At 38.9% G+C, this 22,722-nt stretch overlaps 1 protein-coding gene across 6 annotated transcripts in view; it reads right to left on the bottom strand.

The window, feature by feature from the left end:
* TBC1D4 (TBC1 domain family member 4) overlaps positions 1 to 22,722 on the bottom strand; it is a 198,055-nt gene that overhangs the window by 75,978 nt on the left and 99,355 nt on the right. For 5 of the 6 annotated variants that reach the window (XM_055244043.2, XM_055244042.2, XM_055244039.2 and 2 more), the window contains exon 2: positions 563 to 1,144. In XM_055244043.2, coding sequence (XP_055100018.1) covers positions 563 to 1,144 — 582 coding nt within the window. Of the gene's footprint in view, positions 1 to 562; positions 1,145 to 5,462; positions 5,610 to 22,722 lie in introns of those variants that run through there. The other variant, XM_063618764.1, reaches the window with a different exon arrangement.

The following is a 22,722-nucleotide window of genomic DNA, read 5'->3' as shown; positions in this document are numbered from 1 at the left end:
ACTCCCCAGTTCAAGCAATTGTCCCGCCTTAGCAGCTGATTAGCTGGGATTACAGGCACGCCCCCACCACGCCTGGCTAATTTTTGTATTTTTTTTTAATAGAGACGGGGTTTTGCCATGTTAGCCAGGCTGGTCTGGAACTCCTGACCTCAAGTAATCCGCGCACCTTGGCCTCCCAAAGTGCCGGAATTATAGGCGTGAGCCCCCGCGCCGGGCCTACATTTTTTTTTTTTAAGCATTTATTTGAGAATCACCCCAAGGCACATGCTGGTGATAGATTCTTATTCTCTCTACCAGGGGTCCAGGACGCTCTACGAATTGCTTCCTCCTCCTCTTTGTTCCCTACTCCCTTACTTCTTACACTCCACACTCCACGTCTGCCTCTCGCCCCTTCCCTACTTTCCTGTGCACTCTTCCTCCACCTGCCTTATCTGCTTTGAAGGGGAAAACAAACAAAAAGATTATTCGTTATACAGAGGTGGAGCTGGGAGGAACTGGATGCCCAGCTGCTTCCATCTGGCACCTTCTGGGGCAAGGGCGGACAGCGTCCGGCCAGGCGTACCTGGAAGAGCATGGTCCTGTTCTTCTCCGAGTCCGAGGGCTGGACGTGACTGGGGGCGCTCGCGTGTCTCCGTCGCGGCTGGGATTTCTGGCTGCCCTCGTGAACTCTCCTTTGCACTCCGGTGACACTGCTGCACCGAGACCGAAACTCCTGCTGCTCATCAAAGCCAGAATCTTCCAAAATCCGCTCAGGGAAGCAGACCCGAGAGCTGGTAAGGGCAGGCTGGCTGGCCTCGGCAGGTAAGCCAAGGTGGGTGTCGCTGCCGTCAGCCTCCTCCGGCAGGCAGTCTCCGGGGGACCCAGGCACCACCATCTCCAAGTCAGCCAGGTCCTCTCCTGGGTCCGGACCGCGCTGCTCGCCTTGGATCTTCAGGCGCTGCTGTTCGTGCAGGCTGAACTTCTCCATGCAGTCATCAATGAGGCTTGAGGGGGCCTTCTTGTGGGTCACGGTCACCTTTCCACAGTACAAGACTTCGAACTTCTGAGAGTTGTAAAAGGCGTCCTCATTATCTTTGCTGGGTTTGGCATCCTCTTTCATGGCCACTTTAGATAATTGCCTTATGCTGCTAATAACATCAGGAACCTGGGGGAAAAAATTAAAACCCTGATTCTAGTTGAAAGTTTTGAGACAATTTACATTTACCTAGCCCAATTATTATCACATGGAATGTATTTTCATCCTAAATAATATACAAAGTAATAGACACTACACAAGACAGAGCATACACTTATACTATTTGACATAAATGACTTCAAGATAAAATTAAAATGTAATGAAAATTAATTGAAATTGAATAGCAGTATATTTTCCCACTTTAAATGAGTCTCCCAGAAACAAAACCATGAAACTATATAAGCCACTGCCAACCTATTATGTCATAATATGTCTTTTGATTGTGTTTAAAAGTTATTTGTGCCTCAGCTGAAAGGAACCAAAGTTCTAACCATGAGGATAAAATAACCTTTCTTGATGAGGAGATTAAAACCTAGACATCCCTCATCAGCATTAACTATCAGAGAAAATGCAAATTAAAACCACAATAAGATACCACTATATACCTCTTAGAATGGCTAAGATAAAAAGAAGACTGACAGCAAGGACGTGGGAGCAACTGGAACTCTCATACATTGTACACATACATATAAAATGACACACCACTCTAGAGGATGGTTTGGCAGTTTCTTAGGAGTTAGATATAGACCTACTTCATTACCTAGGCATTCCACTCCTAAAAATTAAAAGACTGGAAAACATGTCCACACAAGAGCCTACAAACAAATATTCAAAGGCACTTTTGTCCCAATATCCTGTGAAAGGAAAATATCTTAGGCCCCCAAAATCACTAAGGAAAACTCAAGCTGAAAATTGCTTAGGGCAAACCTACCTCCTATCTATTCAAAGTCACCCCTCTGCTCACTGAGACAGATGCATATCTGATTGCCTCCTTTGGAAAGGTTAATCAGAAACTCAAAAGAATGTAACCATAGCACCTATCTATGACCTAAAAACTCCCTCCCTGCTTTGAGTCTTCCTGCCTTTGCTCCAAATTGTCCCGCCTTTCCAGATGGATCCAAGGTACTTCTTACATATATTGATTGATGTCTCATGTCTCCCTAAAGTGTATAAAACCAAGCTGTGCCCTAATCACCTTGGGGACATGTCATCAGGACTTCCTGGGGCTGTGTCACGGGTGTGCATCCTCAACCTTGGCAAAATACACTTTCTAAATTAACTGAGACCTGTCTCAGATTTTCTGGGTTCACAACTCTAAAACTGAAAACAATCCAAACGTCCATCAGCAAGTGAAGAGATAAATAAAATGTGGTACATTCTATAAACCAAAAAGTATCTGAGACAGGTCTCAATCAGTTTAGAAGTTTATTTTGCCAAGGTTAAGGGCATGACCATGACACAGCCTCAGGAGGTTCTGAGAACATGTGCCCAAGGTGGTTGGGCTATAGCTTGGTTTTCTACATGTTAGGGAGACATAAGACATCAATCAATATATGTAAGATGTACATTGGTTCGATCCACAAAGGCGGGAGAACTCAAAGGGGCGGGGTGGGGGGTGTACATGGAGGGGGTGCAGTTCCAGATCATAAGTGGATTCAAAGATTTCCTGATTGGCAATTGGTTGCAAGAGTTTATCTGCTACTAAATTCCCTTCTTACTCACTCAGCTCCAGCCACAACGGCCTCCTTGCTATTTCTCCAACATGCAAGGCACATTCCTCCCACAAGGTCTCTGAGTTCAGAGATGTTAACAGTTTATTGCCACATCCATTTAATATTTTCGGACCACAGATGACCACAGGTGACTGAAACTGTGGATAAGGAGGGGCTGTTGTAATTATTTGGGATATACTGCTATAACATTCATAGTTTAAAAATCACGAGAATTTCAGCTTGCTAGACCAAGTATTTACTATGAAAGGATAAAATCCACATGCTATAGCTTCAGTGACTCACCCTGAACACTTGCCATGTCTCAGGGACAAAGTCAGGTATCTGTGCTAACATGTGACTAGCAACCTTAACCCTCTGTCATTTTCTCACTGCCTTAATATGTGATTAACCTTACCTAACAAGGACCAAAGCTATGGAGAGTGAGCTAGCTGACACTCAACTCTGCAAACCTGCAAAAAAATAAAATGATTCTAGTGGGCAAAGCCCTAGGAGAATGATCTCTTCTTTCTCTCTACTTTTCATCTGATTTTCATCTGATTACTAAATATTTTTAATCTGATTTTTAACCCAAGTATAACTAAATCTTTTTATCTGATTTCCACTAAATACTTTTTGTCTACTTTTTAACCCAAGTATGCCTCCAAAAGTGTCTCTACAGAGTACAGAACCAGACATATTGCCTGTAGCACTGATTTTACTGCAGATATTTTATCTTGTTACAAATATTTAAATGATTTACATACAACCTCAAAGTTCCATTCTACAATGGAGATTGCACATAAAGTCAATTCAACCTTAATTGTGTCAAGTCTTTTGAATTCCTCTATCGCCGTATCAAGAGTTCTTACATGAAAAACTGATTTGTGGCTGAATTTCTATCGTCTCCCAGGATCCTTCCCTGCGACTACAGGTAAAAACTCAACACCTAAATGTAATTCCATAAGTGATCCAGTTTATATAAGCAAAGTTTATCATCTTGAATTCTAAACTGAGTACGTAATTTAATCTTCAATAATTTAAGATGCTAATATTACAACACAAAACTGGTTCTAGTTACCTTTACTACCTTTTCTCAGGTTATGACTAACCACAACTTTCAATGACATGGGCTGCAGAGTCTCTGCAAAACTGTTCTAACAACAGCTCTGTTTTTTTTGCTTATCCTCATGTGAAACACAGAGTATAAAATCTAGCATTATACAGCCCCTGACTACTCACTTAGGCCACACCAGAAGGGACACACTGCTCATATAAGCATAGTAAAATATCCATAGTGGGGAAATGAGTGATCAGAGAATCATGAAAATCTTGTATTGAAGAATTTACTTAAGGGATTCATCAGAAACAATGCAAGAGAAATAAAATTTCTGTCCAGTACTTGTACATACATACAATATTGTGGAATCATAGGATTCTCCTGTAGCATAGTGTTAACTGACATATATTTATACATACATTTACAAACATTGTTGAATGAATCGGAATCCTTCTTATATGTGTTGTATCTTTTCAATATCTCTTTCTCCTGTACCATCATACCATAAGCTCTTAAGTGAAAGACTGAGGTGGGGTGGTTTTGTTGCTTACTAGAATTCCTCCCTGTGGCCACTAGGAAAATGGTCTGGGCTCAGAAGAACTTGAATGAATGCTGACAGTAAACAGAGGCATATATACAGGAATGAAAAACTACCTAGAACTCTGATATAAAGTCTTCAGGACTGAGACAGTTTAGTAAATTCCTGTTGGTGACTCAAGAGATCTGTCACACCCAAAAATAGAAAGCAGTGGCTTCTCACTCTGCTCACCATTCACCCAAACTAGGAAGTGACGGTATGTTTCCAGAATGACTCTAAATGTTATAGAGCACCTCAAGCTACACGCCCTAGCTACATATTTAGATACAAATAATTCCGCTGCTCAAAATCTGCCTACAACCCACAGAGCCTAATGACGATTTACACACACCAATTCAAGGCAAGATTTCTACTCAGTGGCAGCATTTAATCTATTAACACAAAACGATACTGAAAGAGGCTCAACCACACTAGGGACTGACAGGTTTCTATTCTATCCCCAATATTTTGCTCAAGACCTCTGGGAATAGTTGTTGCACCTCTGCCAGATAGCTTCCTCAAGAGCAAAGTGAATGGGGGAACTTGATAGATGGTTGATAAGGTCTCATCGGGATAGACATTCTGTGAGTTAATTTTTGGATTAATACCAATATAAAGGCAAGATAATGTACAATCAAGAGAGGGAATCACCTTTATGATTAAACCTGAAGTAGTGTGCAAGTTGTTAAAATCATTCATTTCCATTAACACACAGGAATCAATTCAACAAAAATAAGGGTCTCATGATATTTAGAAAAAGCACAGTGCCACCTTTAGCTAGTATTTTGTTGTTACACCTTCAGTGACCTCACTAAAACAATTTAGACTCAAGTACCGAGACTCAGACATTAAAGCAATTCCTCACTCTAGACAAAAAAAAATATATATATTGCTTCTAGATTCCTTGAAGTCATGCTGTTCTTTCTCATTAGTTATCATAGTTACTTAACATACTTCAAAAAACCCATTAACATTTTATAAACCACATTTTACCTGACTTCAAAATAAAATAAATTCTACAACTACCACACACTGATGTTCAAAGGCCTGAACAAACACAGGAGAAAATCTGGAGAGTGAAAAAGCACTAAGGAAAAATACCTTTGATCAGGAAGCCAGCTGGAAACTGGAGGTGGTCACGAAGAGCAATGATTTTGCCAAACTGGTGTAGTCCTCAGTATTAGCTCTCTCGGTTGCACTTAAGAAGTTCTCTCTTTCTAAATAAGCTGGCGGTATTTTCATTGTATTTAATTATTAAAGTCCACGTTATCACTATGCAGCCAATTATAAAACTTCCCAGGAGTAACCGTTATTGCTTCAAAAGTTAAGTATTTCCTGACTCTGCAATCAGGAAATACACAGATTGTTTGGGACTAAAGAGCAAAGCTTTAGCTTTCTTTAAAAAGAAACATTTTAATTTTGATGACTGTAGTCTTTATTATACTGTTTAAATAATCACAAGTGTCCCATGCTTACTAATTATGGAGATAAGAGATTACAGTACAATGTCTTTTTTATTCACACGGCTCACTGATAACAGATGAACTTCAATAAATGTTTAAAAATAGATATGATGTATATCAGCATGAGAATAAGCTTCCTAAAACATATTTAAACAAAAAAGAACTGGATCAATTCTTTTACAATTGATATAAGCTTCACTGCTTGATATTATTAATCTTTTATAATAACTATAGTAGGCAGAGCAAGATTTAGAGAAGTGTAAAAAAAAAAAAAAAAGTTGAGGAAAAACATTAGGGAACAAGTAAACTGAAAAACTACCTAATGAGAAAGAACAGCAATTTAAACTAGTCTCACTCAAACAGAGACAGTATGGAAAAGAAATATATTTGGTTTGGAAGTAATGCATGGCTTTAGGGGAAGGGTAGATTTCCTTTATAATTAATTCTGCTTGTTTAAGAAACCATTAAGATTAGTTTACAGACTATCCAGGCAACAGGTGGATGATGTTGAAACCGTAATAGTATGAAGTAAAATGCAGCATTTTGAGAAATGATTGATCTGGTCATTTAATGTTATAATTTTTAATTGAGCTTTTTAAAATTTCATCTTCGTATAATGGAAAATGCTGGGAAGATATATAGATGCCAAGTATCAGTTCATTTGTATTCAAGGAAACACTAATCATTCCTAGCCATTTTTCCAGCCCCAGTAGCCTTAGAAGCACACCCAGTTCGTGCTATGGTTTTTAGGGTGAAGCTGTTTGACAATCTCATTTTAACTTTTATCCTAAAATACTTCAAAGATTCTTTGTATTTAGTTAAAAATCTAAATTATTCTTTAAAGCAAATTTTCCACAGTAAAATAGAAGTCTAAAACTGAGTCTAGATTCAAAATAGAATAGAACAATACACTGATTCGAAAATGATAGAACTATAAAACTAAGGGTCTCTTTAAGGAATCAGTGGTCCCCGCTGTCTTATTTTACAGATGTGGCAATAAACTGTTAACATCAAAAGTCAAACCACTGAAGAGGAAAAGAATGAGATTACAAGAGACTACACTATTTGGGGCCAAAGAAAGCAAGAGTATCTCTGTGACTTAAACCAGAGTCATACAAGTAGCTTTGTTTTTGATCGTTGGGCTATGAGCCAAGACAGTTTCCTCTCAGACCAGGCTTTAGTTCTTAGATATTCTTGGCCACTTTGCTCCAAACCCATTTATGGTTCAGCTCTTTTCTAACTGCTGCCTTTTTGATGGCCTCTAAGTTAGGCCAAATTATCAGAGAGACATTTCTTAAACCTTTCTACTAAGCTCTCTCCTCTCATGCTGTCTCACTGCTTATCCAGTTGAATTCCTTCCGTAAAAGGTACGACTTGTGCCTTCTTATCCTGTGACTGTTACAAATGTGTAAAAGTGATCAGATAGAAAATATAAAAGAGTAACTCACAGGAAAAAATCTGGGGAATCATGATTTGATAAAGAGAATGAGGCCAGGCATAGTGGGTCACACGTGTAATCCCAGCACTTTGGGAGGCTGAGGCGAGGTGGGTGGATCACTTGAGGTCAGGAATTCAGGACCAGCCTGGCCAACATAGCAAAACCCCATCTCTATTAAAAACACAAAAATTAGCCAGGCATGGTGATACGCACCTGTAATCCCAGCTACTCCTGAGGCTGAGGCAGGAGAATCGCTTGAGCCTGGGAGGCAGAGGTTGCAGTGAGCAGAGATAGCACCACTGCACTCCAGCCTGAGCAACAGAGTGAGACTCTGTCTCAAAAAAAAAAAAAAGAGAAAAAAAGAGAGAGAGAGAATAAAATCTCCCCAAAAGTGGCTGAGTTTAGTGCTGGTGTAACAAGACAGAAGATGGCATGCTTGGGAAGAAGTCATATGACAAAGGAGCAGGCAAGAACCGTCACTTTCCAATTCCCTTTCAAAACCAAAGTCAGGTGGGGTGTGTTGGCTCACTCCTATAATCCCAGTACTTTGTGGAGGCCGAGGCAGGAGAACTGCCTAAAACCAGGAGTTCAAGACCAGCCTGGGAAACATAGGGAAACCCCGTCTCTACAAAAAATTTAAACCAGGAAGGAGTTGTGGCACATGCCTGTAGCCCCAGCTACTTAGGAAGCTGAGGTGGGAGGATCACTTGAGCCTGGGACGTCGAGGCTGCAGTGAACAGTGACCACATCATGCCACTGCATTATAGCTTGGGTGACAGAGTGAGACCCTGTCTCACACACACACACACACACACACATACACACACACAAAATCAAAATTATTATTTTTAAAAGGAAGCAGTCCATAGCTTCACATATTAGAAAAGTACACATCAAGCTGTTAAAGGGTTTCTACTTAAAGCCTGGGTCCAGTATCTATGCTTATCTATAGAAAAGATATGATACCCCTTATGTCTCAGGTTTTTCATATGCAAAATGGAAATCACAATGTTTATCTGAAAGGCAACCTAAGAAAAATGAATTAAATGTGAAAATATGCCTGACACAGCGCTGCGACAATGAAAGCATTTAATAACGTTTAAATCAAAATATAATTCCAATATGTGCTACGTAAGAAGACGAAATAAGTGAGAAGCTATGGCTAAATCAAATTCCCTGCCTTCATGAAATTTAAATTGGGGCGGGGAGATAGGGAAGAAAAAATTAACAAGAGAAGTAAAATATAAGGGATTTTAGTGAACATTTCCAAGGAGAAAAATAATGCAGGGAAGGGGGAAATTTGGAAAGACATAAAATTCTGAGGAAAACAGTTGCAATTTTAGAGAAAGGACTCTCTGTAAGATGATATATGAGTAGATATCTGAAGTCAGCAAGGTCATGAGCAATATAAATATCAGAGGGAGGAATGTTCTGGGCAGACAGAACATCAAGTACTAAGCCCCTGAAGCGCAAATTTTCCTGGTATGTTCAGGGAACTGTGAGGAACCAGCATGGCTGAATGGGAGTGAGTGAGCACGCGATTATGGGGGAGGCAGTTGTGGGAGATGTGGGAGATCTAAATCCTGCAGGGGCTTGAAAGGATTTTGGCTTCTACTCTTGGTGAGATAGAAAGCCCGTGGTACAGTGCAGTGCTCAGTGTGGAAATGACATGATCTAAGTTGCTTTCAAAGGAACCCTTTGGCTACTGTGTGGAAAATGGACAAGGGTAATGGGCAGGTGTCTACCGCACTCATCCAGGGTGAGCCATTGGTGGCTCACACAGAAGCGACAGCAAGGGAGGTGGTTAGGCAGCGGCCAGCTTCTGGATATAATTTTAAAGGTACAGATAGGATGATATGTTGAGGAATCCAATGTGAGGTCTAGGAGAAGGAGAGCAGGCAAGGATGACATCACGGTTTAGGGCCACAGGAATTAGAAAAAATGGAGCGACAATAGGACAGACTGCAGGTGGGTGATGGCTTAAGAGTTCAGGAGCCGTGTTTTGGACACATTAATTTTGAGAAGCTTATAGACACTCAAGAGGAGATGTCAGTAGACAGTTGATTATATGTGTCTGGAGCTCCAGGACAGATCGGGGCTGAGATAGAAAATTGGAAGTTATTAGCATGCAGATGGTATTTAAAGCCATGAGATTAGATGAGTTTATCAAGAGTATAGAAGACAGAGAGAGAAAGACAGAAACAGAGACACAGACAGCTAGGCAGACACAGAGAGGGGGCTATCTGCAGGATCTAGCCCTGAAGCCACAGTGATTAGTTTGAAAGATGGAGAAATATGAATGAAAGAAAATACAGCAAGAGCCAGGAGAGAATGGCATCCTGAAGCCAACTAAGAAAGGTTTCCAAAAGAAGACAGTAATCAACATGAGATCACAGGTGACTTTGACAAGAAAAATGGTGGGAGCTAAGGACAAAAGCCTTAATGGAGTAGGTTCAAAAGAAATTTCAAGAATGAAATTCAAAGCAATAGGAACAGACAACCTATAAGGGCAGCAGCAGGAGAAACAAGTGAGTCAAGAGAGGGTTCTCTCTTGGAAGAAATGACAGCTTCCAATAGAGAATACATAACGGTGAAGGGGAAATCAATGATCTGAAGAAACAGGGCAGAATTGCTGGAGCAATGTCCTTAAGTAGACAAGAGGGGACAGAATCTAGACCCAAGGAAGAGGTTGAACTGAACTGGCAGTTTGAAAGGGAAAGGCAGAATAGAAAGGCACAGGTGCAGGCAGATGGGTGATGGGAATTTATAGAATTTCTCCTCTGCTTTAATTTTCTCTGTAAAATAGCAAGCTTGCTCATTAGCTAAGATGAGGATGGGGAAGAAGATCTAACAGAATATTGAGCATCAACATAAAATTTAATTCTAGGCTGTTTGTGGACTAAGTTGTGAGGTGAAGACATCTTTAGGATCCTCAAGCTATTCTTCCTGTGTTCTCTGGATTGCTAAATGTGATCCCTACTTGGCATCAAGTATTTTAGGTAAAACTCAGGAATCAGCCACTAATTAGAAGAGCGGTTTGCCCCTGTAAAATGAACCCATGTAGGTAAAACTGGTTTCTCTGTCATTAGGAGAAACTGGGAGCTATCCTATAAAAGTAATATTTATATAAGGAATAAAGTTTGAAAAAAGTTTTCATGTAGTTACGCAAAAATACTCTATTGTGTACCTTCTCAAAATAAGAATAACATACTTTGATTTTAAAATATTTGTGTCACTTATGAAAAATAACCTTATATTTCTTTCCTTAGATATGGATATTTCTATGGGCATGATTTCTAAAGCAGTGAAATTAGAAACAAAGTCATCAAAACAAGAAAGTAAAGCAGCTCATAAACATGTAATCAAGAAAGTTAATGTTCCATTTTCTATATGGAACATTTCTATATGGAAAAATAAAGAACATTCTTTATTTTTGAGATCTATGTTTTCAAATACAGCACATCCCTCTACCCAACTGCAAAGCGTTTTCAATGTGAGATCAGCCTACTATCTATTTATTCAACAAGATGCTCTCTATTTATCAAATTAGTCCTATTATTTAAGGCTCACTTTTTTTTTTTTTTTTGAGACCAAGTCTCTCTCTGTCACCCAGGCTCAAGTGCAGTGGCACGATCTCGGCTCACTGCAGGCCTCCACCTAACAGGTTCAAGTGATTCTCCTGCCTCAGCCTCCCGAGTAGCTGGAATTACAGGCGCCCACCACGATGCCCGGCTAATTTTTCTATTTTTAGTAGAAACAGAGTTTCACCATGTTGCCCAGGCTGGTCTCAAACTCCTGACCTCAAGTGATCTGCCTGCCTCGGCCTCTCAAAGTGCTGGGATTATAGACGTGAGCCTCCAAGTCTGGCCCTAAGGCTCATTCTTTTAAAAACATAGTTCAATGCCACTTGTACTTGCTCCAAGAAACACTAGAGGGAGCTTTCCCACATAGACTAGTTTAAACCAAAAAAAAAAATTGTTTAAAGCTTCTCACAATACTGAGAAAAAAATGCTCCCACTGTTCATAAAATATTATTAGTATCGCTCTCATCTTAGGCCCATAAAAAGTAAATTAACTAGAATTTTAGCTGATTAGACAAGTTTGGCAATAAAAGTAAGTTAATAAAATAAAGTTAGACTGAAAAAATTTAAATACAGCAAAATCAGGAATTGATGACATTTAATTTGCTAGACAGTTTAAAGCAGGACACAATAAACATAATAAGAAACATAGGTCTTGGTCCATCATGAAATAGGAAGTATAAAGTCATCTAAACAAAATCCTAAAACTGAATATTTAATAGGTAGTTTTAACTTATGAAATGTCTGAATTCATGAGAAGAGAAGGTTTTAAGCAAGGCTTAATTGTGCAATGAAATGGGCCTTGGAAAAGGAGGCAAAGGAGTGACGGCTCAGCCCAGAGGGATCTGGACATGACAAACTCTAGCTGAGATCAGTAGATAAAGCTGTAATATTATCAGGAAACAAAAAACGCCACACATTTCTCAGAAACCTATTTTTGTCCCGTCCTTCCATATTACTTCAGATATTTATACCATCATAACAGATTATTCACCCTGCAGATGAAAATAATATGACATTCTTGAGCTTTTATTCAAAGACTTCAGGTCCTTATAAACATTATCATTAATTGCTAAAGGGGCATATACCTCCCTTCTTCAAAGAAGAAAAATCCTGACCGCAGGCCATCCGGGGATAAAAATCAAAACACACATTCACCTCTCTCCAAAATTAGGCTGGAAGGAAAGGCAATAGCAAGCAACCGGATGCTAATCTCTGACCTGGACTTGCACTTTTTGTGGGTGAAGGAAAGGCACTAGTCTCCCCACATAGTAACCATTCATATTGGAGCTCTAAATGCACAGTCTCCAACCCTCACAGTAGAGGTCAACTCCTCCAAACAACGCGGGTTATCACGGAGTGTGCCTGCTGTGGTTGCTCCTGGGGAATGAAAAATTAATCCTATGACATCTTGCAGCAAGACTGCCTTTCTGGCCCTCGTTCCTTCTTCCTATCTGGGACTCTAGTGAATATCATCTACGAAAGGTTCTGATCAGAAAAGGCACTTTCAGAGCTGACACTGGCTGTTGAAAGGTATGCTTCTTTGTTCATTAAATATCAAACACTCCCTTCCCTCCCCTTCTCTTGCGTGGACTGGCAAAACAATACCAAGAGAAAGTGTATGATGGTTTATGTGACCCAAACAACACAACTTTCATCTTTGATTGCAGAAAAGAATAAAAATCTTGAGACTCAGCATCCTGGAGAAAGAATATGCTTCATCTATGCACCTCACACATATCTGACTTGAAATCGGATTAATAAATATAATACTTCCACAAGCAATACACATCTATTTTTGAAGTCTCTGAAACGTCACCATATTGTTGAAAGCCACCTGGAAGCAGGTGCTGTGTCATGACTAGCTTTTGCCCAGCCCTGCCTACTCTCCGAATGCATGCCCTGTGGACAGAGATGTCCTCTCTCCCTCAACAGAACTCAATCCCATGACACCATGACCTTTCAATTAATTTATCATCCATCATTTGTTAACATTTCAAGTACATTCTGGAAACTCAGTATCCCAAAGCCCTTTCAAAAGAATTTTTACTTCTCAAATTTTATGTATGTCAAACATACATAAAATTTTCACTCCTTAAATGTCAAATTTTAACTCCTTAGAGAAGCTCTCACCTTAGAATTTCAAGTAGAATTTGTGACACTAAAGTATTTTTCAGGGCGTAATAGCTTTAATATCCAAAACACCTCCTTAGGTCTACATTAAAAAGATTAATAATTACAGCAATGCTTCCATTATAATCAATGAGACTGAAGATCAAAGAAAATAAGGAAATCTGTTCAGTGGTTCCTAATAATTAGCGTGTATAATGTGATAATGGGGCCTGAAATAATTTTCGTCAAAATTCCCAAACAAAGGATTTATCTAAGCTGCAGGCTTGCCAAATTTCACAACTTCAAAGTCAGAAACCAAATTCAAAGCAAACTCGCAGCCCTCATTTTTTTCACACATGGACTGCTTTCAAGAAAGAATAAGATGATCCCAATTGTAAATCATCTATAAATGATGTATCAGCTATAATAGACACTGTTTTGTCAAAACAGCACCCACTTCATTTAGAACAAATGGTTTCAATGGATGCTGCCAACTCTTGCACCCTCCCCCAAGTCCAATCTTCCCATCCACCTGCCTCCAAAGTAGCCACAATAAACTGCAGGTGATCCAAGCTGGTCCCGTGACAGGTAAAGGGGTGCAACTGGCATGTGACCCAAACCAGGTAATGTGAGTTGCTCCCTAATATTTTTCCAGCAGAAGACAAGACATAGCTGTTTCCCATCTGAAGCCTCAAGTATTAAGGAAATTAGTCTGGTACCCTACTCCTTCACTGCAGAGAGCCAGGCTGCAGTAACAAAATAAAACCAAGAGGAAAATGCAATTAGATCCAAAATGTGGAGAGAAAGAGTCCTGGTGGGGTCCAGTCCCTGGCTGTGAACATCCATAGAGGTGTGGTAAATGAGCTCTTGGTCTCCTCCAATTCTGGGGGCCACTCCAGGGTCCTTTCACACAGGTGATAGTTTTCACCCTTTTGTCTAAGAGTTCTAACCAGTACACAAGTCTAGGAGAATATATATTAACAGAGTAGTTAAAGAATCAGTTAATGTTATATATAACCTGTTGAACCCAATCGTTGGGATTGGGTTCATCTGCAATGACTGAAACCCAAAATAGCAATTGATTACACAAAACAGAAGTTTATTTCCCTGTCATATGAAACATGAAAGTGTAGTTAGTGGTTTGGGGCTGTTTTGGTACTTCATCACTTGTCATTAAATATCAAAGGTGCAGGTGCCTTCTATCTTGTTTCTCTGTCTTGGGGGCCTCAACTCCATGGTTCAAAATAGTTGCAACTGTATTCCAAGGAGCAGGATACAAAGAAGGAATTAATAATAAGAAAAAGAAAAAGAGGACATCACCCCACTGCCCCACCCCTGCCACACACACACATAATGGATACTCTCTTATTTAAGGAAGGTTTCTTAAGCAAGCTGCCACAAAACAAATCTACTTACACCCCAGTGGCCAGAAGCAGGGGCACTCCTAGCAACAAAAGAAGCTAGGAAATGTAGTCTTGACTCTAGATAGCCATTTACCTAGTTCAAAATTCCATTACTAGAGAAGAAGGGAGAACAGACAACAGGAACAATCTGTATTCTTTTCATAATGATCAGTGATGCATTTGAGACAAGGCAATACAGTCAGAGCTCTTCAACAAAGAAAAGCTGGGGATAGATGCAAGTCAAAATATTTAAGTTATGTAATGCTTCTAAAAAGAAAGAAGTCCAAGCTGCAGAGATATGTCGTTAATAAAAGTAAGGCTGAACTAAGTGTTTCAAAACTTTCTGAAATTGAAAAAAGCAAAACAAACAAACAAACAAAAAACCAGAAATCTTATGATCAACCTTCAAAGACTGTCATAGAACAATTCCTTTTCACCCAAAGATAACAAGGCACATCTGATGGTAATATCATTAAGCTACATCTACAGACATACTGAAATTTATAAATATCTTTTCCAAATAGAATCGTGTTCTTCTGATGACTATTTTTTTTTTGTTTTTTTTTTTTGAGATGGAGTCTCACTCTGTCACCCAGGCTGGAGTGCAATGGTGCGATCTTGGCTCACTGCAACCTCTGCCTCCTGGGCTCAAGCAATTCTCCTACCTCCGCCTTCTAAGTAGCTGGAATTACAGGCATGAGCCACCATGTCTGGCTAATTTTTGTATTTTTAGTAGAGACGAGATGGGGTTTCACCTTGTAGGCCAGGCTGGTCTCGAACTCCTGACATCAGGTGATCTGCCGGCCTCAGCCTCCCAAAGTTCTGGGATTACAGGCATATGCCACTGTACCTGACCTTCTGGTGACTTTTAAGTAAACTTTTACATTTCTATAGAGAATGTAACAGGGCAATAACCCACAAATAACCATCTAAAACTTACTTCAACCAGTAATATGTTTCCGCATGTATTATTCTGGTACAGTCACAAAGCAATGTAATTAATAACTATAATATAAATTAAATTTCTTAACTTCATTTCAGCTTAGGAAATATAGATCAATGCATTCCAATAGGCCAAACACAGAGAACAGCACCATGTGTGTAACCAGCATTTATCCTGTCACAAAAACTTACTGAGCCACTGAGGGTTAACTGTGTTGTTTACAACTTCTCATTTTAATCATTTGGAGCATGTATATACATCTCTGTCTTCATAAACAGTATATATTAGGCATAATATAAATTTTTCTGTCTGATTCAAAGTGTGAACATCATGTCTTCAGTGCAATACAAGATTCTCTAGTTCCTAGCCAGCTGCTAAATAAATATCAAAAACTGTTGGCGCAGTACAGTGGAGAACTTTAAACTTCAAACAGAGTGAGGCCGTTAAGTGGCAAATAGGCCCCAGATTGTATCCGGGAAACATACCTTTTCATGAAAGCTGGAGCTCTATGTGAATGACAGCTATGGCCATCTGCTACTTGTGAGACTTTGTTCTCCAAAACTATAGAACGAAGAGGTCTGATATACAAATTATTTTCTGATTCTCTGCTAACACCATGCTTGTTTCTAGAAGAAAATGTCTCAGAAATTTTCTTTAATGCAGGTTTCAAAATGGCCCTGAAAGTCAATGGGAACAAAAGGGCCCACATGCAACAATTATGTGATGCAAATACCACTGCACCATCCCATGGGCACTACAACTATACCTCAAACACAAATGAGCAAAGACAAGACATTCGGTTACTCTACTAACTATTCAAATGTGACTTCACTGATAAAGACCAACCCAAAAATATATATTATATATAAATATAGATAAACATTCTGATTGATCTTTTAAATATATATATATATATTTAAAATATATATATATATATTTAAAATATATATATATATATATATATTTTTGAGACAGGGTCTCGCTCTGTCACCCAGGCTGGAGTGCAGTGGTGCGATCTCAGCTCACTGCAAGTTCCGCTTTTCAGATTCACGCCATTCTCCTGCCTCAGCCTCCCAAGTAGCTGGGACTACAGGCACCCGCCACCACACCCAGCTAATTTTTGGTATTTTTAGTAGAGACGAGGTTTCACCGTGATCTCAATCTCCTGACCTCGTGATCCACCCACCTCGGCCTCCCAGAGTGCTGGGATTACAGGCGTGAGCCATCGCACCCGGCTAAACATATATGTATTATATATATATATTTTCTGATTGGTCTTTACCAGTACGTGTGTGTGTGTGTGTGTGTGTGTATCTATCTATCTATCTATATTAAACCAGGATCTTTCTATCTACTTATCTATCTACATATCTATCATAAACCAAGCCTGACAGAGTTCACTGGGGAATCTTTGCTACAATGAATATATAAAAGTAGCATGCAATTATATATTAATGGCATGCAAAATATACTTCTAATTGCTATAAACTATTTATTGCCTTAAGTTTCTCTTTCAAATAAAAACATGATTTGGAGGTTTCATACCTTAAAAGTTTCTAAGCCATAAATTACAATTATTATGATATGTTAAAGAGTAGTATATTAGTACTATGGCTATATGTGGCATTTTGTTAGTGTAAAATCCATCACCATGATTTTACTCCTTATCTTTTGTTCAATCTTCACCTCTGTTTTCCACACATACCAGCTTATGTAATAAATGCACATCAATATATTTTAAAGTTCTATTTTACTAAAAGTTGGTTTAAATTATTGAAAATTCTTCAAATGCATATTAAATCTATATTAACAACTAGAAACTTTTTTAATGTTTTGTTTTAAAATGATCAGCTTTTGAAAAAAATACAAAAATCATCTACTCATTCTTATGTTGCTTCCTCTTGATCTCTAGACTTTCATAAAATTCCATGGTTAGAAAAAGGAAACAAAGATCACTGAACTAATAACCTAAACAGTGAGAGAAAACATTAAATGGTGGAACAGATTTGTGGTCGGTGGTCATCAGTGATACAGATGGAAATCTGGGCATGACAATAGAATTCTTTCTTTTGTTAACTAAAAAGATAAACAGGTATCTAGCTCTCTTTTAGTGTAGGCGTTAGCATAATGATGAAGGGAAAAAGTTGATCACAGTAATAGCTGTGTAGGAATGAGGATCTATGCTAAAACTTTTATATTCAATAATTCTTATTCTCACAACTATCCAAGATAGGTCCTATTACTTCCACTGTGAAAATAAATTGGTCTCTCTTCTCAATTATTCTATACTTCTAAATGTGCTCTAAAAAATCACCTATTAAAAACTAATAAACTGAAAAACTGATGATCAGAGAGGACATTAAGTGTTTGTTTCACGTTTAGAAGATTCACATCAAATACATATGCAGCTGAAGAAAATAAACAGGTTTTGAATAGAACTTAGAATCTAGAATTTCTACAATACCTTTCAAAGCTTCATATTTAAGCTTCTGCAAAACGTTCAACATTTACAGTATGGCAGCTTTATAACTATTGATGCCAATTGAGTGAATTTATTATTTAACAAGTCTTATTTCTATTTTCAGGTACAAAATGAACTAATTTAGGTTTTGAGCAACATTAAAAAAACAGTATATAAACATCTCAATCACATAACATCATGACTGAATTTAACATCAGAAACTTCTACAAAGATCTTCTATAAATTGCTATATAATAAACAAGAAAATTAAAATCCAGAGAAGCGACATGACTAGCTCAGTCACAAAGCTAAATTATTACTTGATTTACACAAATGTGAATTTTTATACATACATACACACACATGCACACACACACACAGCTTTTCAAGATACATCTATTTAAAGAAAGTACATCTCTAGTGTTCAATGAAATCAGTATGTTCAATGTCAAATATTATCAAAATGTATGACAGTATATTCATTTGCATTACTGTCTTTTTAAAGTCTGCCAATCTCACTAGATTTCAAAGAATATGACAGCAGGAAAATATATATTTTGTTCACCACTAAATACCCCATGTCTGTCACAATGCCTAACATGAGTTCAATAATAAATATTTGATGACTGAATAATCACTTTTAAGAATCCAACAGCCTCTTCTGAAACATGGAATCTCATAAACCAAAATGTCGATTTGACTTACATCTATTACAAACATAGAATGGACCAAGCTATTTAAAATATTTCATGGTTAATTGACATTAGAAGTCCTTGAGGCCTTAAATAGCCTCATGTCAGAAAATGATTATCAGTCTCAAAGAGAGCCCTTTCACTCTCCTGGGTCAGCTAAAACTCCCAGTTTTAGTTGATAAAAATCAACTAAACAATACATTTACCGTTATTGATAAAATTAAGATATCTAAAAGAAAGCTAGTGTTGAAGTATATCAGTTTTGTTCATCTGACTCTTTTTTGTTTTGTTTTTTTGAGGAGTCTTGCTCTGTTGCCCAGGCTGGAGTGCAGTGGCACAGTCTTGGCTCACTGCAATCTCTGCTACCCAGATTCAAGCGATTCTCATGCCTCAACCTCCGAAGTGGCCCAGCTAATCATTGTATTTTTAGTAGAGACAGGGTTTCACCGTGTTGGACAGGTAGGTCTCGAACTCCTGACCTCAAGTGATCCACCCGCCTCAGCCTCCCAAAGTGCTGGAAATACAGGCGTGAGCCACTGCACCCAGCCTCATCTGACCCTTCTATTAAGAGGTAGAAATGCCTGTAATCCCAACACTTTGGGAGGCCGAGGCGGGTGGATTACCTGAGGTCAGGAGTTCGAGACCAGCCTGACCAATATGGTGAAACCCTACCTCTACTAAAAACACAAAAAATTAGCCGGGCGTGGTGGCTGGTGCCTGTAATCCCAGCTACTCGGGAGGCTGAGGCAAGAGAATCACTTGAACCCAGGAGGCAGAGGTTGCAGTGGGCCAAGATCATGCCATTGCATTCAAGCCTGGGCCTAAGAGCAAAAATCCATCTCAAAAAAAAAAAAAAGCAGACATTTTTTAACCTGTCTCTAGAATGGTAATGAACCAGATAAGATTTATTTTTTTTAAGCCTTCAAGGGATGAAACACTGAATTTACAATCAATCCCTATTTCCTTCATTTCACCTTCTCGGCATTTTATGTTCCCACACGTTAACTCTATCTACATTATGTGAAGAAGTGAAAACAGGGAGAAAATTCACACCTTCTTATTCTTTATCATGGTTTCCACAAGACCACCTCCTATAGGAGTCCTGACAAAGCTAGCCTAATGCAGTCCCCATAATTTCTGGTGTTATGCCACTGGAAGAGTTTTCATCATCACCATCCAAATGAACAGAAGAGGAGCTTCTGTTCTAGAAAAAGATCCTTACCTTTCCCCCTACCTTTTTTTAACTCCAAAATGCCCTCTCTGTAACATCTACTATGCCCAATTACAAATGGGTCAAAACTTTACAGTAAGACAGATCTGGGTTCCATTCCCAGCTCGATCACTTACTATGTGATTTTTGGCACACTTTTAAAACTCTCTTAACTTCAGTATCATCCTCTATAAAACAGGGATAATACCTGTAACCTATAAAAACTGTGAGAATAAGGCCGGGCGCAGTGGCTCACGCTTGTAATCCCAGCACTTGGGGAGGCCGAGGCGGGTGGATCACGAGGTCAGGAGATCGAGACCACGGTGAAACCCCGTCTCTACTAAAAAAACTACAAAAAATTAGCCGGGCATGGTGGCGGGCGCCTGTAGTCCCAGCTACTCGGAGAGGCTGAGGCAGGAGAATGGCGTGAACCCGGGAGGCGGAGCTTGCAGTGAGCCGAGATTGCGCCACTGCACTCCAGCCTGGGTGACAGGGCAAGACTCCGTCTCAAAAAAAAAAAAAAAAAACTGTGAGAATAAAGTTTATATAAAGCACCTAACATTGTATCTAACATAGGTTCTTAATGTTAATAAAGTTGATTAACTCGTTAATAAAATTAATAAATATTAACTATTTTTCTCCACCTCCTCATTATCAACTAACTCCACGATGTACAAAAAGTCTCCAATTTATTATGAGGAAATCATCATGTCCCACAAACACCAGTCCTTCCTCACGGTCCCTATTTGTCCAGTGGGTGAGTGGGCTATAACTGCCACTCAATCATTCACTGTCGAAATAACTATACCTGGCTTTTCACCTTCAGCTTTAGGATTTCTAATTTGAAACAAATTGTAAGGGGTAATATATTTGGCTATATCAAGTAATAGGATTTCTCCAGTGATTTAAATTTCTTGTGTATTCTTAAAAAGAAATAGGGGAATACCAGAAACTGCTTCAAACTGTTGCTTCAACTTTTCCCCAATAAAAATTTGACTTGAAACCTCTGGCAGTTCACCTCCAAATGAACCCCCCACCTTCAGTTGCTTCCTTATTGCCCAGATATGAGTCAAAGTTATTGGCATCCCCAAGTCTGTGCCATCCACAAACTACTATCATTGCAGGTTCACTCAAATCCAGAAACATTTATTGAATTTATTCTCAGTGCAACCAGAACATCAGAGGCCCTAAATATGCTAGGCGCTAGGCATGCAAACATGAAAATGAAATGGTCTCTCTTTGCTGATGGCTCAAACTCTAAAATGAATAGATCCAAACACACAAAATAATATACAACGATACAATGAAATAAGTGCTGTATGGCAACATGTTTACAGTACCAATCTATGGAGACAGACGGGAAATTAATAAATGAAATACTAGCAGACAATATACTGGAGACACAACATAATATTTGTAACAGCACAGAAAGAGTTGAACACTAGGAAACCCATTGAGGGAGGCTGATTCAGTGAAAGGGAATCTTTTTTAGGTTGGGGAATCTCCAGCATTTTTCTACTTCAGGCTCTCATTACTTCTTTCCACTTGTGATTAGCTCTTTGTTAATATCCTCACCTCCAGCCTCTCTCCTTCCCCTTAGCTCTCAAATCCACCCTAAACAATACAGCCAGATTAATCAGCCTAAATCAAAACATGCAGCCTCTCATTCCTCTTATAAAGTTTTTCCCAAAAAGTTGACCCCGTGAGTGCCCAATGTCTATTTACATGAAGTTCCAATTTGGAGACTGCATCCAGGGCTCCCAAATATCATTCCAGGTTTTTCTCTCACTATCTCATTTCAAACAAATTACACTGGACTGCTTGCTGCTTCCTCAACACTGCTCCAACTTTTTTCCTCGACACCTTTGCATATACTGGTCTTTCTGCCTACAAAACTTTCTTTTTGATCTCTTTAAAATTGTGTTATTCAATATGGTAGCTTCTAGCCATGGGTGGAGATGAATTTAATATGACTAGGAAAAAGATGTTTTAATTTGAATTAACTTTAATATACATTAAAATTTTAAAACAGATGCCCTATTCAGTTATTGGAAAACTTTAAAGTATGACTGGAACAAACTGTATGTGAATTTTGTTTTTCAACTGTTAAATTTTATAAACTCTATATCTAGATCACATATTTCCAGTGAAATATGTGCTTCTGAATTGAGATGTGCTATGTGCTGGACATGTAAAATGCAGAGTCAATTTCAAGGACTTAGTGTGAAAAATGTTAAATATCTCAATAATTTTATACTGATTATAATGCTGAAATTACAATATTCTGGGCATACTGGGTTAAATAATACATACAATTCAAATTAATTTCACCCGTCTCTTTTGACTTCTTTTAATGTGTTTACCAGAAAGTTTTAAATTACACATGAACCTCACATTATATTTTAATTGGTCAGCACTGCATTAGAATTCTATCTGTGTATACTCTTTAAGGGCAAGTTAAATGTCATGAACTCTATCAAAAGCCTATCTTCAGTCAGGCACAGAGGCTCACGCCCATAATCCCAACATATTGGGAGGCAGAGGCAGGCAGCTCACCTGAGGCCAGGAGTTCGAGACCATCCTGGCCAACATGGTGAAATCCCATCTCTACCAAAAAATACAAAAACCAGCAGGGAGTGGTGGTGAGCACTTGTAGTCCCAGCTACTCGGGAGGCTGAGGCACAAGAATCACTTGAACCCAGAAGGTGGAGGCTGCAGTGAGCTGAGATTGTGCCACTACACTCCAGTCTGGGCGACAGAGTGAGACCTTGTCTCTCCCACAAAAAAAAAAGAAAAAAGAAAAAAAAAGCCTATCCTGAATTCTGAATTCTTTAAACAGAAATGATCTTACCCCCACCTCAACCGTGGCTATAGTAGGCACTCAACAAATTTATTTACTTACTGAATAAATGGCTAAAACATTTTGTTTTTGTCCTCATTGCACTTAATATATTTGGACTTGTACAGTAGTCCCTCCTTATCTGTAGTTTCACTTTCTGTGGTTTTAGTTACCTGCAGTACAGTACAATAAGGCATTTTGGAGAGGGTCCACATTCAC

This window comes from Symphalangus syndactylus, chromosome 15 (genome assembly GCF_028878055.3).
Source record: "Symphalangus syndactylus isolate Jambi chromosome 15, NHGRI_mSymSyn1-v2.1_pri, whole genome shotgun sequence".
NCBI lineage: Eukaryota > Metazoa > Chordata > Mammalia > Primates > Hylobatidae > Symphalangus > Symphalangus syndactylus.
Note: the sequence above shows the minus strand (reverse complement) of the source record. Positions and strands in the feature narration are given on the sequence as shown.